The following is a 15385-nucleotide window of genomic DNA, read 5'->3' on the forward strand; positions in this document are numbered from 1 at the left end:
TCAATGCCATTATAACTAGTAAGATAAACAATGAAAAATTAAACTGGTAGTCAGAGTAAGATTTGGATACTTCAGTAAGAGCGAATCAAAATGTTCCCCCACCGTGTTCTGCACACAAGAGCTGCATTAAGCCAAGATGAACTGCTCCCCAAAACAGCTAAAGGGAGCAGAAAGTCTCTTGAAACTCAACAATTTGGATTGGAAATTCCTTTTCTAAAATTAGGGATCAAGGGAGGTTGGGGAGAGGGTGAGGGATTTGGTTGGTATTCAAATTCACTCTGAAAATGTGTGTGAACAAAAGAAAGAGAGCATCAGGAAGGAAGAGAGAGGGGGGAGGGGGGGGGATTCTGAACACAAAAGAAAGCTGCGGCACAGGGGTAAACACACGAGCAATTGGGACGTCAGGGGAGCAGGAAGGCACTTGGTGAAGCCCCCCCCCCCTCCTCCCCTGCTCTCTAGAATTCACTTATCCCTAAATCCCTTCCCCTACTTTACTGATAACAACAAGGAGCGGGCCTTGGGAGCTTAACATAGTGGCAAATCCGGCCGAGGGAGTGCTGTGCCAATACACTCTGCGACTCGGCTACGTCTGCGGGGATTAGAGCGCTTTCCGGGTTTCTTCACCGAGCGCAGCGTCTTGAAATGACTTTAATTTGTTTCATTTGAAATAAACTGCCCAGACACTCAGAGTTCAATTTTATGGATGACCTATCAACAGTGTTATCCAATCACTGTGTTAAGAGATGGCGTGTGCGTGCTTGTGTGTGTGTGTGTGTGTGCATTATCCGTGGTGTGTAATAGAAGGAGAGTTTGCATGTTCTTGTAAAAAGAGACACTATGTACAGGCCTCCTTCCCCCGTGTGTTTTTCTGCCTCCTCATTATGCGTGTTTGCTCTAATAAATTAGCTTTACATATAAGCATAATAGAAGTGACAAGTTCAGCGCCACACAAGGCATCGCACTGGGGACAAAGGCTCTCGGGGGTGCCCTGGATATGATTTGATTTCTTTCCACACTGAGCAAGGGGACAGAACCAGTGAGATCAAGGAAGTAAGAGGGAGCTGTTACTCCCGCGTCCTGTGTGTGATACCCGCACGCCGACGGGGCCCGGGGGGGATCATGACTGTAAACCTCAGAGTGTTCATGTCAGCTCCTATGGAGAAAAATGGATTACACTTCCTCGTGTCTGTTTGAATAGAAACACAGAGCACCAGTGTGCACTTGGCATGACCGTGAGAGGACAGCAAGCTGTATCCCGACACGACAGGCCGAGGCCGACCGGGCGGGTCACCAGTGGTTAAAGGCAAACACATCTTTTATGGATGTGCCTCGTCTTCTCCGTGTGTAAATGTTTAGCCTCTGAGGGAACAACAGTGAGTAGAACAACAGGCAACATCAATTAAGCGTGTGAGGGGCTTTGCCAGCACGCCAGATGTACGGTATAGGAAAATGTGTCTTAAATGTAGAAATGCGATGGTGTTGGATGACACGATGCAACACGTTGCCTGTGCATATTACAGTCAGCCACTTCGCCCCTTTAATACGTCTCATATGAGTTGTATCTCAGCAACACGTTATGACAAAAGGGACATGCTGCGACTTCAAACTGTTCCCAAGAAGAACTGCCCACTCAAAGCAAAGTTGAGTGCCAGGAAAACTAGTTAACAGTTTGGTGCTGTGAGGCTCCCTTGTGTGGCAGCGCTGGTTTCTCTAAGCTCAGATGGCCCCGCAATACAGCGCTGCGGGAGCCTCCGTGGGAGCATACATACAACCGACTCAAAGCACTTCACACCAAGGACCCCCGCAGTCATCCAGGAGACGCTATTGTGCTCCCAAAGCACGGGTCTGTTCTATTTGTTCATGGTTGGAGTTGAGATTTGACAATGATAAACACTTTTATGAGTTGTCTCTTACTCCAACAGTTGAAATGTAAAATTAAAATGCAAGATTTTCTTATTAAACAGGGATATATAAAATTGGATTATCATTTTTTGTTTTAGCCTTGAACATGTTTCTTTCCCTTTATCTTCTTCTGCTGTTGAATGAAAGCAACATATCTTGTCATTTAGTTTGCTGCTCATGAAATAAGAAACAATCTTCTGGATCAAATAATGATTGAGCAATAAAACATAACCTTGCTCAATTAAATTAACTCAGTGTTTTGCAGCTACAGGCTTCGTTGTTGTGGCTTGACCAGCAGATTGCGGTGGCTAATGTTAGCTAATGCTAACAAATTGTGTGTCGAAGACATTGCTGAGTCAGTTTACTGACTTTCTCTTCTCTACTTCAGTTCTGCTACGATTTAGCCTTCAGCATTTTCCCATTATTATTTTGGGGCTACAGGGGCCGCTGTTCAGCAGCTGTTACTTGGTTTCACTTAAGAGTATAGTGTTCTGTGTTCGCCGAAAGGATGAAGAGAAGTCTGTTTTGTTTTTGTTTTAACTATCAAAAGGCATCACGATCGGGGCTATAGCTACATAGCATACATTGTTGCAACAATAAGCTGCTGTTTCAGTTTTTATTCCTTTTCTCCTTCCTTGTGCATTACCCCCCTGTGTGTGCAGACTGTGCAGAGACCCAGGCAGTATAATACAGGCCTGTGCCATCGGGAGAGGCACTGGGCCAAGTCATACTCCTGCCATCCACAATCCATTCAACATGCAACACGCCACGAGAGCCTCTATGTTGCTGGAGGAGAGCGCTGATACCCTCTTAATGTTCTTTAAACTGGGCCCAAGTGAAAAATTGCTAATGTGCAACAAAGCCCAGACCCTGGTGATCGCAACTGAAGCCTTGGCACAGTGCTATACTGTATTTTTCTGTTTTGTCTGGCATCTGAAGGGAATTCGGTAATTACCTCTTTGTTTTTGATTGCAATTTTACACCTGCCACCCCCGAACGGTGTTTATTTAAAATAATCCCACTTGTTAGGATGATTTAAATGGTCTTTCATGCTATGCAAGTGGAACTAGTTGGAGGAATCAATTCCAGTATGGTCAGGAAACAGGGGTGGGTGTTGATGTGGGATGCGGTGCAACTTGCACCTCAGCCTACGATTGAAGTGCTAACACCACTTACATGATGAATTTGGGCTCGTTGCCCAACCAAAGCCAAATACATCTTGTCTTTTTCTCATATTGTGTTCCTGTCAGGTTGCATCGCCGAGGAACGTTCAGAACGCTTTCAGCACAGTGGGGAAGTGAACATCCACTCACCCGAGCACTCTGTCCAGCAATGAGCTGGTCGTCTTCAGTCTGGACACTAGTCCTGCTGCGAGTATCATAGTCCTCCTGTTCAAAGTCAGAGTCATCCTCCAGCTCCTCTGGTGTCTGTGAGAAACGTCAAGAAACAAAGTCAGAGAGAGAGAAAATCATACGACTCCTTACTTGACAGTTGAAAAGAGTCACTTTGACTTCATGCCCCATTGTGGGGGTAACAGGGTAGCAGACAGCATATGTTCCTGTGCTGTTGTTCAGTACACACAGCCTCATTGGAAAGCTCAAACCAAACCACAGAGATTTTTTAATGATCTGAATCACACACCTCCTCCCCTCAACTAAACTCTTCTGTCAAATTAAATACAGATAGTGGACGCTCTTTGAAAATACTTAAATGTGGAATTATAGCTTCTTCTTTTTTTTCAAATCAACAGCATGAATGCATTATCTTTGTTGTGAAGGTACAAGGATATCTGACAGTAAATAAAAAACTTGATTGCAGTTTGCAGTGCCTTTTAACAGAGAAATAATCAGTCCTGATGGAAATCACAAGAAATATGAAACAACGTGCCGCCATCAATGCGGCATCTTATCATTTTGTAATGCAGTGCTACTTTAAGGCTGAACTTCCAGTAAAAGTAAACACGACTGTAGGTCCGTTTGTTGGGAATAGGAGAGAGTGTAAACACCAGTTGTATATACAGTTGCCAGTCTCCAACCACTGTTCAATTTTATACATGTTTCCTTGTAGCCAGTGCTACTCCTATTCACTATTCTGCTCTGTAGGTGTGTGTGTCTCTGTGTGTGTGTGTGTGTGTGTGTGTGTGTATGCTTTCGAGAACTTCCTTAATAACGTAACACTCTTCTCAAGACCTGTCTCAATTTTTAAACACTGTGGAGAATTGGTTTCTTAATCCATCGGCCGCTCATAAGATCTCTGCTGTAAAAATTGTAAAGGAGCCATTACTCGGCTTAAGTGGGAGAAAAATAACATGGGCGCTTAAAAATGTGTACACAAAACAAAACTATTACACATGGCACCCACATTTGCTATCTATATGATGGAGTTAGACAACAGAGAAAGCAAGGATCTTCCAAGTTGTTTCCTCAGAAAGTAATTGAACTTGGACGGGATTATGAAGCCAGCTGGTCCCGGGCAGTTCAAAGCTGCCTGTTTTACATTATTTACCAACATCAAATTATTTTCCATAATTAGATTTTTTCCAGAGCTGCACTGGGAAACCTTCCAGCCTGCATAAAGTTGAATAAATGAATTACACGCTGAAGAGAGAAGAGCTAGTTGGGGTGAAAAATGCAGATACTGTAACATCAGAGTGGATGTGAGGCAGAAGAGCTGCTGGTGTCATGTTGTTATGCAGCATTTTTATAACGACATGCTGTAAAATGTTCCGCCAGCATTACGAGGCGGATCATATGACAGGTGTGACATCTCAAACGGGAATTGAATTGCATTTTAGATTTCACTCATGTTGTCTTCATCCTGCGGGCGACATCCTTCGTCATCTAAGTTATTAGCACAGTTTGCCCGACCAATAATGTACCACATGTGTGGAGCCAGAAATAGAATAGAAGACGCAAAAACCGGGAAGGAGTCTGTGAGTGTGACGACTTTGTCCCGTGCGTCAGGAAATAATCAATTAGAGGGTAAAAAGACAATAATATATGGATTGGAGTGAGTGTAGATGGAAGAAAAAGTAGATCATAAATTTCAATCAAATATGCTTAATACAGACTCACTGACTGACAATTCAGCAACATTAGGGAAATTCACAAAATACTCAATCAAATGTTTTTAATATATAGAGGAGGGTGGAAATAAATGACCGCATTTGGACTTGGTCAGCATTTCAAATCACATTAATTTCTGTCTCACACTTGCTGAGCATTTAAAACATCGCAGAGTATTTCAGTGAGCGTTTTTTCTTTTTTCAATTTAGAGGAGGAAATGGACATACCCTTATCATGAGGACAGCTTTCCTGATGTCACGGACACCGTCGTAGACCAAACGGGATGCATCAATGAACTCATTCTCCTCAAAGGCCTGTGGAGGGTTTGTACTCAGCGCCTCGATAGCCACCTCCACTTGTTCAGCAAAACGGGGCATGACTGCAGGAAGAAAGACGCAAGGGAAGTAGATGGAGGGAAGGAAAGATATGAGAGTCAAGTGTATCACACGTGTCAGTAATCTTTCAGAAAGCTTACCAATTAGAAGAAAGAATATGGCATGGTGAAAGCATGACTATTTGTGTGTGGTTTCTCTAAATGAGGCCACGTTGACAACCTTTTCATCTCAACGTTTGCAGCAGCAGGCCTCCTGCGTCACTCTCTGATCATTTTTGCACTTCATGAAACTCTGTGTATGCGACAATATGCAGTACGCACGCCAATTAGCTTCACCTCGGCTTACCCAACAGGAAGATCGGCCCGTCTGCCACAGATCTGTTTGTGTGTATGCTGGCATTTGGCATGGGGAAGTGTGTGTACGCGTGTGTGTGTGTGCATGGTTGTAACCTGCGAGACGATGTACAAGGACGCTAACTCGCAAGCTCAGCCTGTCAAATCACAATGAAGTGAAACAAATTCATCAAAGTCTTTTAGGCCGAACAAAAGCGGAACAAAAAAAGGAAAGCCCCTATTGACCATAAAAATGGCTGGTTTTGTTGTCGGTATCAATTGGCCAGAGCCGATGGAAGAGCTTTATGCTCTTTGTGTTTTCAAATGAATTGTGCTGAATGTCAATCGACAGTTTTAAATATTCACGAATACGGACTGAATGTTTTGAATATTTAGCAGGCAACCTTTCTACGTAATCTCCTGTTCAGTCACAATAACTGAATGCAGAGTTTAATAATGTGGGGTTTTTTTTCATGGACTTTGTGCTGGCGCAAAATTATCATAACAAAAACTATGGTTTACCTGACCAGAGAATCATCAGCCAGAGAAGGTCTTCAATTCAACAATAAATATACATGTTTATGAATGAATTTAAATAGAAAAATACAGCACATACATACATACATAGCTTTTTGATATGTTAGAAAAAGATGGATTGCTGCATTGGAAATAATCATCAACACAGGTATACATAAAGAGTGGATTTCTGTTGATACTCGAACTGATTTCAGACAACCCCTTTTGAGGGGAGAAGATAGGTCTAATGAGGACAGACAGATAGGAAAGAGAAAAACAGGCCATAAAAAAAGAAAGGACGGCAGCTTGGCCGGTGAATCTCCACCAAAAAGCCCACTGTGTGATTTTATTATCATTCTCCACACTTTCCTCTCTCTCTTACATGCAGAGTGAAGTAAATCAATTAGCCAGCTTGCACTAAAGGTGTATCTGCAGTATACTTATTTTGTCTGATATAAAACATAAGCTATATTTCACCAAACATAAAAGGCACTACAAAAAAGACTCTTCCTTTTTCTTTTCATTTTTAATTCAGTTTAATCCACTTACCGCAGAAGCGTAAAATAGGCTTTTGGGAATTGCTGGGAAGGCGTTTTAAATAGAAATATTTAAATGTTCTCCAAGCTCTTAATGAGCAAAGTTGCTGATGGTAAGGAGCAATTTCACTCATTCCAGTTGAAAAATGATGAAGGGAATTAAATGTGACCATGTAGGAATGGATTTTTTTCACCCCCTAGGCTTAAGCATAGTTTAAGTGAGAAGTTATGGAAGCACAATGGATGCTTAAAAACCTCACAGCAGAGACGATGTGCCCCGGTGAGGTGTTTAACGACCTCCAGACACCACAAACCGCACAGTTTTTGATGCATAGACCTCACTTTTGCACGAGGAGAGCTCAATTTAAGTCATATACAATCAAAAGCAATTCTATACACAAAACATGCACAACATCATTAAGGCCAACTGGATGTGGCAGAGGTTTGTCATGTGATGTTTTAACACCTACGCAATTCTATTCTATTAAAATGATACAGAATTAAAGGGATCCAAAATACATTGCATATTACAACGTATTATATCACTTTGTAATAATGTATACTACATTGGTATTTTATTGTCATTCTTGCATTTTTATGCACCTCCAGGTTTGTGAGGGCAATGTGGAAGTGGCTGTGACTTGCATTCTTTCTAATAGCCAGCAGGGCGTGATTCATGTGGTCGCAAAAAGAAGTCCGATGGTATAGCGGTCTATGAGAAAATACTTCTCAATCTCCTTCTCACGTGATTTATTACCGCGGTAAACAAAGGCTTATGGGCGGCAGGCTGTTGTAGTGCAGTGGTTCTAAACCGTGGTGGGAACGGGGGATGCAGAGCCCTGGGTTTAAACCCGCTGGCTGGCCTTCTTTGTGAAGTCTGCATGTTCTCCCCGTGTCAGCGTGGGTTTTATCCCAGTTCTCTGGCTTCCTCCCACCATCCAAAGACATGCATTATAGGTTAATTGATGAATGCATGTATGAGTGAGTGCTTGTCTGTCTTTACGTGTGAACCCTGCCTTTGTCCTGGGATCGCCTCCAGCACCCCCGCGACCCTGAATAGGATAAGAAGCCACAGACAATGGAAGGATGGGAGGAAACGTATGAATATGAGCTTTATAGTGCCTTTCAGCCTATTTTTTTCTGTTCTGAGGCCTTCAAAGTAAGTAGAAACACTGAAGGTCATGAGATAAAGAATTCAGTGCCCCTTAGTCGGCTTACTGCTCTGCTCTCCTACACTCTAACCTTGGTTAAAATGATACCTACCTCATCATACTGCACTGCTCTCCTCATAGCAATTTCCTCATCAGCACTCTCTCCCTCTGTAACACCCACCTCTATTTGCTCACATATTAAAAAGCCTCACCTCCTCTCCTTGCAAGGTACGGGTTTGCCATCTGCTTCCTATTCTGGCTAAAAACCTATTCCCCCATCGTTATAACAATGGATAAACATTTAAAGAGTGCCTCACCCAGTCAGTCCCCCGCATGTCACAAACAAGGTACGGTTTTAAAAAGAAATGCTCAATATTTATGGTGAGTTGATTTTTGTTGAGCCAGCCACACAGTCTGGTCCTCAGAGCCATTACTTTCAAAGTAGACAGTGTGAAGTGTCTTTACTCTTCTCCCACAGTCTCTGCTGCATTTTCCTTTTTTTTAGCACTTGATCCACTGATTTACAGCTATGACATGAGGGTGGCAGTGTGTGCATGTGTGTTATTACTCACCGCAAAACCCTGGCTAAATCCCATTTACTATGCCCCAATGTATTAGCAAAGGAGCAATGCCACCCTGCTTCTCTAAATGGCACGCTGACTTCGGCCATATATCAGTTTTTTAATCTACCCTCTCCAGGCACCACATTAATGATCGACTTTAAAATTTGTCCCTTTTTTGAGGAGAAGATTAGTTTAAACACAGGGAGTTAGTGGGCAGAAAAGTGTCTCAGTGAAGAAGGAGGGAGAGGGGAAAAACGAGAGAGAAGCCATAACCACTTTCCCATTAGGCTATTGATTTTTTCTCCCTCTCAAGGACACGCTTCAATCCAGGGTCCATGTGTGGACTGTCTGTCAGGACTCTATGGCTCAGCTTCACGCCGAAGAGTTGTGTGCCATGGTTGCCTGTGTTGGGGCCCGGCACATAAATCTGACCACGTTCAATATGAGAAGGAGGGATGGGCAAATTGAGACAAGGTCAAAGGGCGGGTAGTTGTGATAAGCGTCAGCAAGTGTTGATGTGGCAGCTGTCAGAAAGACAGGCAAGTGGCTGCGATTGGCTAGGTGCCTTAGGCATAAACACAGGGCCAATCAAATAAAAACACAAACAGCAAACACACACACACATGCACAAAGGATAATGTTTCACACATGCTCACCACTGAGAATAGGAAAAAAAGCGGACCACATCAATGAATTCCACTAAAATCCCTGCTCAAATTGCTTAGTGAAATCCTTGTTGACAGCTATTGATTTTTTGGTAGAGTCTAGTTAATTGGACTCAGTACCCTTAAAAAAAGTGTGTGGTCCTATATACTTTTTCTTTGTTCAGCAACACTTAATCATCTTTCCCCCCAGCTATAGATTTCTCCTTGACTGTGTTCAAATCCATAGACAGCAGGTCTGTGAGGGCTGAGGGTAGATGGAGGCAAAAGTTCACAAGGATCAATAGGTGCTTTATGGTCCAGATCAGATGTGCACGTTAGCCCCGAACCCCCCCAACTACCACAACTAAGAGGGGAATAGGAAGGGGGAACACATCGGCTCTTCATCAAAGAGAAATATGGAGGCAATGAAATGCTGGTGTAACACAGTTGCCGGTTCCCTGCCTTAACATCTCAATTAGCATCCACGATCGAGAGGACACAAGGCCTCTTTAAAGTTTATGTAAGACAGGAGTCCTCCCTAAGGCCATGCAGCCAGTGAGAATTGCCAATTTGCTGCAGGTGAAGTCAGACAGGACACCGGACATCATAATATCAGCTACATGCTTGTTTTTTTTTGCCTGGTGCTACATATTTTTAGTACAGAACTCATTCATGTTGGCATAATGCATGTTTTCCACATATTTGTTACACAAATGTCCCCCCCGATAGCAGAGCAAAGTGGGAGCAGCAGTTTAGACCTGAAGATGATGATGTTGCCATGAGCAGGCAAAGAGAGTCATAGCTGCTGAAGTCTCCAATGAACAAGTGTAAATTATTTCACTGACTTTAGAGTTTGCAGTTGAAATATTCAGCACCAAAGACAGAAGGAAACCCACATTTCACCCTTTCTCTGTATCCCACCACCCCCGTTCTTTTCCTTTGGACATATAATAATCTGCTTCTGACACTGAGAACACTGTGAGTCCTGTGCTTCCCGGTATTCAGTGGGAAGGTGTTCTGGTGAAAAAAAGTCTTCAATTTTGCAGGTTTCAATATAGAATATAAGATTTCCACTACTCTGATAAAAACAGCCGCTAAAAAAGGAAAATGCTGCAGCTCTAACACTTATTTCCTCCGAGGGGTTCAAGGGTATATGCTGAAGCTATTACTTTCCTATGGATGGCACATAACAGCATGTCTCTATCTGCATGTTGGTACTGTTGCAACTATTAGAGAAGGAAGAGGATTATGATGGGTTTTTTTGTTAGCCTTGAGTAAAGTAATACAATATTAAAATTGTGCAGTTTTTAAAATGTGCGTTCTCTCCTATGTGGAAGGTTTCATTCTGTTGGGAGGTATATTGTATAGCCAGGGTCTGATTAATGAATCTTTTTTCTCATTCCAAAGCATTAAGGTTGGACAGTTTTCATTATTAGATTTATAATATAAATGTAAATTCTTGCAAATGCGTGATCAAAGAAAAATCAGAGGCTAATCAGTATGATGCCACAACACCAACAGCTCTCCATTCGTTGTTCTCAGGAACGCTGACATAACGCTTTCTGGGGTCCTGCTGACTCCTGAAACAAGCTCCATCCTCCATGGAGGATTAATAGAACAGAAGCACAATTATATAGTCTTCGTGTGTGACAGGGTTATGGTCATATGAAATTGACCTTAAGTGTCCACGAGATATTGCCACTGTACGCCATCAATTAATTACACCAATCAATTCAACTTAATTATGCAATAATAGAACAGAATGTGCTTAAGATACCATATAACTAGACTAGTGACCACTATGCCGAAGCTAATGGGGATCCGGATAAAGAATGAGGAATAACTAGCTTATGGTGGAGTTGAATGCTTACGGACTGGCTCACAAGTGACAAACGTGAACCACCTAATGCTGTTTGTGACTTATCCAAAGGGGGGTGGGGGTGGGGGGATGAAAGTAACGAGCAAAACCAGAGATAAAGCGCCTCGCTAAATGGGCTCTAATGGTAGATAGAGATAGAATCTGGGGGAGGGAAGCGTGGGCGAGAATGCAGAGAGGGGGGGCTATTGTAATTGAATGATTGTGGTGCAAATTCATTCTTGTGGACAGGTAATTTCTAAATGACTTCCTTCCTTTCATCCTGTGTTTTTTGTCCACCCTTAGAATGGCGAAAAGGCATTTGAGCGCTTTGAGGGAGAGATTTGAGGAACTATTTCACGGAGCAAAAATATTTTTCTCTGGGAAAAAGAACATCGGGCCCTTTCTTCTTTTTCTTTAATGCCTCAAAGGAGATTGCATTCATGACAAGAAACACTGACTTCTCCATCTCTGATCCACCTGTGTGTTATAAAAACGATCGTTAACACAACCAGTGCTGGAAAAATGGACAAATTACATTTTCTTCTGATTTTTTCTCCGAGTCTACCACACGGATAAACTCAGGTCTCCTGGAATGTGCCATGACACATGAGCCATACAGTGGAGGAGGGAGGAAAAAAGAACAGATGAAAAACGGATGAGAGGATCAGAGGACTGAACAGGTGGAGTCCAAGGTTGGTGTTAGAGCCAACACACTGATCCAAACTGCAGGACACTGTGCATCCAGGCAATTAAGGTGTGTTTGTAAGTCACTGACCAGAAGAGGTAAGTGCTAGCATGTGCTAGCGTGTGATTATGTGTGTGTGTGTGTGTGCGTGTGATGTGTGTGTGTGTGTGTGCGTGGGTGTGTCTTGCACTCCCCCCTCATGAAAGTAGCTTAACACTGCCAAAAGGGCTTGGGGCGGGATGCTTGATGAAAGCGCGGTACAAGGGTGAAGGATACCATATTAATCTTCACAACACACCGTCATACATTAAACTGTGCCTCCTCGCACTAACCCGGCTCTGTGTACGCTGCACTAACCAGTCTCAGAGAGGAGCTTGATGGACTCCAGCACACGTTCGGTGTAGACCCCAGGTTCGTAGTTTTCCATCTCCGCGTTAATGATGTGGACCACGCGAGCCGCCCGGCCTCGGATGGCTCCGGCAGTTCGATCGAGAGTGTCCACGTCTCCCTCTTGCAGAGCGATTACGCATTTGTTGACGTCCTCAAGGATGTGGTTCTCTTGGGAGAGGAGGGAAAGAACGGCAGTGAATGGAATTGGAGGGTCTACAAGGCTTTCTTTGGTCAAAAATACTGACGCAAAGAGGGATAATTGTAATGATTCATGCTTCTCCCTCAATCCGAATGATGTATATCTTTAACTATAATTATGTACAATTACAAATAATTGAATGCAATTTCTTCTTCTTCTTAAAAACGTCCGGAACCAAAAGTACACCTCTCATGAACTTCATGATTGTGAAATAGTGAGGCGACAAACTCTTTACTGATTAATATTTACAATGTCATACTTTGGCATGCGCGTCAAGAGCATAATCTATCAAATCCCAGTAAAATAACCAATAAATCCGAAACGTTGGACCACATATATAAAACAAAAGGGAACAAACAACAATGCAATCAAAACAAGTGGTTGTTTGTTTTCAGGTTGTTTGGCTTTCTGACTTTTCTGTGATTTGATTATTGTTTTGTTTTTCTTGTCCAAATATACAATTTGTGATTCTTTGTTTTTTCCCCTTCAACTTGATGTTGGATGATGCCAGTCACTCAATCAAACTGTGACTTTAAATGAACGTAACCACATGTGGATACTCTTCTTCAATTAGCAGGCGAGTTATCATCAGTGAGGACTGTTTGCTGCATTGCCTCATACCTGACACAGACAGGAAGTCATCCACGGAGGTGATGTCATCCACGGCCTCGGTCAGGATGCGCACCTGCTTCTCCCACTGATCCTTGAAAACGTCCATGTTGTCCTGGGCCACCTTGCTTTGGGGGCGGGCAGCCAGAGTGAGAGCAGCGTTGATAACCTGACCATGAAAGAAGGGCCAATCATCATTACACAACTTATGAAAAAACATATTCCGAAAATCTTACTAATGTACATTGTATAATTAGTATGCTGGATGATGTTACAGACAGCATAACGTTGACCACGCCGTCTCCAGACTCTTTCACGCCTCTCACATGTGTTCACTGTGAACCCGACACTGTCATTTTTGCTGGATGTTACATAAATAGGAGTAGAAATGTGCATAAACCACATTGTCCATGCTCATCTTAATAAAGAAATAGATATATTTCAGGTAAGAGGAGGGAGATGTGACTCAGAGGAAGGAGCTATAATACTTGAAATTGCTGTTTTTGGTCTTTTCATGGGATTTGTTCAAAATAATACATAAAGAGAATATCACCAAACTTTACTTATGTAAACACATCAATGGTAACATATGTCATGTTAAAAAATAATAACACAATTGTGTGCTGTCTAGAAAACCTATGGATGCTTTAAAAAGATGTGCCATTTCTTACAGCTCGAAGAGAACAAGGCTATCTTTTACAAAAAAAGTATCTTTGCTTCAAGAGTCTGATCTATGTAAGATGGAACATTTGGCTTCAGGCCAAAAGAGATCAACACATCACAGGATTTTAAAATGATGAAAATAATAAGGAAACGCTATCCTTATATTCATGTTTTTTTTTTTTTTTTTAGATAAGCAACATCCTGCTGAGAGTCCTCACATCAACAGACTGGTAAGACTGGCAGCATTAATCATACCACCATGACAGCTGGCATGTGTTTAACCAGAAGTAGCGCGTTTATTCATCTCCCACTCTTTATCACTTTTTGGATTTTAGATATAGCCAAGTTATCATAGTTAACATGAATCTGATGTAGGAAAAGAGGTGCTACGATCTGTGTGCGCATGTGTTTGTCTGCGTTCGTGGGTGTCTCTTTGCATGTGTGAAGATAAGGGACTGGGGTTAACTCTACCCAGAACAGATGGAAATATTTCTCTTTGTTCCAGCCCCTCTTTGTTCCTCCTTCCCCAGCCACAAAGTCAGTGTCTGTTATGTTTTTTAATCTGTCTGCGTTGAGCACTGCCAAGAGGTATCAGGAGATGGTTCTTCTCAAAGTTTTATAAGTAAGTGGGTCCTCAGCAGGTGCTCATAGTGGAGCGTGCACATTAGGTCCTGAATCGTAATTTCAGCCCGCCTTCTCCACTACTATGTCGGGTCCCGTGTGTATGAGGCCTACTGTTAACCTTGGAAGCAACAGGATCGATTTTAACCTCCTCCTTCACTTGCATCCTGAGAAACAGCACTACAAGGTCCACCTACACATTACTCATAGCTCTTCCTCACATTCTGCCGACTGTACTTTTTCCTCTCTGGCATTTCTAGCTCTTCCATTTTCTAAAGGCTCTGTAAAGATACCCGACAAATAGTGAGAGAGTACATAATTACCAAAACATTTTGACTGGTGCTTGTGTAAAGAGTGCTTTTTTTTTATGGGATGAAAGTGTTTTTAATGTTCTCACCTGTGGACATAGGCTGTCAATTTGGGTGGCAGCCATTCGAACCAACTTCACACCCTCTTCATTGTTGGAGATGGAGCAAGCCAGGTTGGCCACCTGGATGGAACAAGCAAAAAAGGAAGAGAAAAAAAAGCTTAGAAAAGAGTGCTTCTCCCTGAAGATCATGAGCACGAAAAACATTTCCCCGTTTCCCGTTATGGCAGACTCCCCACTGAAAAGCATTGGTCTTAAAACAACTTACACATTCCTTTGGATGGAGAGATTACATTCTAATGTGCTTCTAATGTAAGTGATGGGGACAAAATCGAGGGCCAGCAGCCCGAGTTAAAGAAATCAAGTGTTTATTCTATAGATAATTGCATTGAGGACAGTAAAACATGTCCTCTTTGTGTTGTAATCGCTGCTCTGTAGCTTGACGAGGAAACACTGAGATGGAATTTTATACTAAACATACTTCAGTAGATTGCCACGCCTCAGAATGCATCTTTGCAGGAGGATTATGGATCTGTTCCCCGTTGCCTACGTTAGAATTGCATTAAGATGAAATCTCGGAAACTGGAAAGAAAAACAGTTACCGCAGGCAAATAGTTGGAGACAAATATGATATATTATTAACCCATCCTTTCAATTGTGGATGCATGTGTGTACAACAGATGCATGTCTACTGTATATGAATACATTTGTGTATTGGTATGTGTGCGAAAAGGGCATTCAAACATTCATCATAGCTGGAAACAATATTCAAACGTCAGAGACTGCTCAAACACTCCTGGTTTTGTCTTTAATTGCGGGAGATAGCTGGTATCACATCACGACGACACGGGTGGCAATTTCATTTTAGTGCCGCACAGTTGGTGGAAATACATTTGTAGATGAGCAGTCGATAACGTAGATGTTGTGTCAGTGCACCATAAAACGCATG

At 42.5% G+C, this 15385-nt stretch overlaps 1 protein-coding gene across 1 annotated transcript in view; it reads right to left on the reverse strand.

The window, feature by feature from the left end:
- ctnna2 (catenin (cadherin-associated protein), alpha 2) overlaps positions 1-15385 on the reverse strand; it is a 263054-nt gene that overhangs the window by 15185 nt on the left and 232484 nt on the right. Inside the window, exons 10-14 of the mRNA XM_084005035.1 lie at positions 14467-14559; positions 12798-12954; positions 11945-12145; positions 5195-5346; positions 3216-3329 (exon numbers count right to left, since the gene is read on the reverse strand). Coding sequence (XP_083861161.1) covers positions 3216-3329; positions 5195-5346; positions 11945-12145; positions 12798-12954; positions 14467-14559 — 717 coding nt within the window. The remainder of the gene's footprint in view (positions 1-3215; positions 3330-5194; positions 5347-11944; positions 12146-12797; positions 12955-14466; positions 14560-15385) is intronic.

This window comes from Eutrigla gurnardus, assembly GCF_963514095.1.
Source record: "Eutrigla gurnardus genome assembly, chromosome: 3".
Lineage (NCBI taxonomy): Eukaryota > Metazoa > Chordata > Actinopteri > Perciformes > Triglidae > Eutrigla > Eutrigla gurnardus.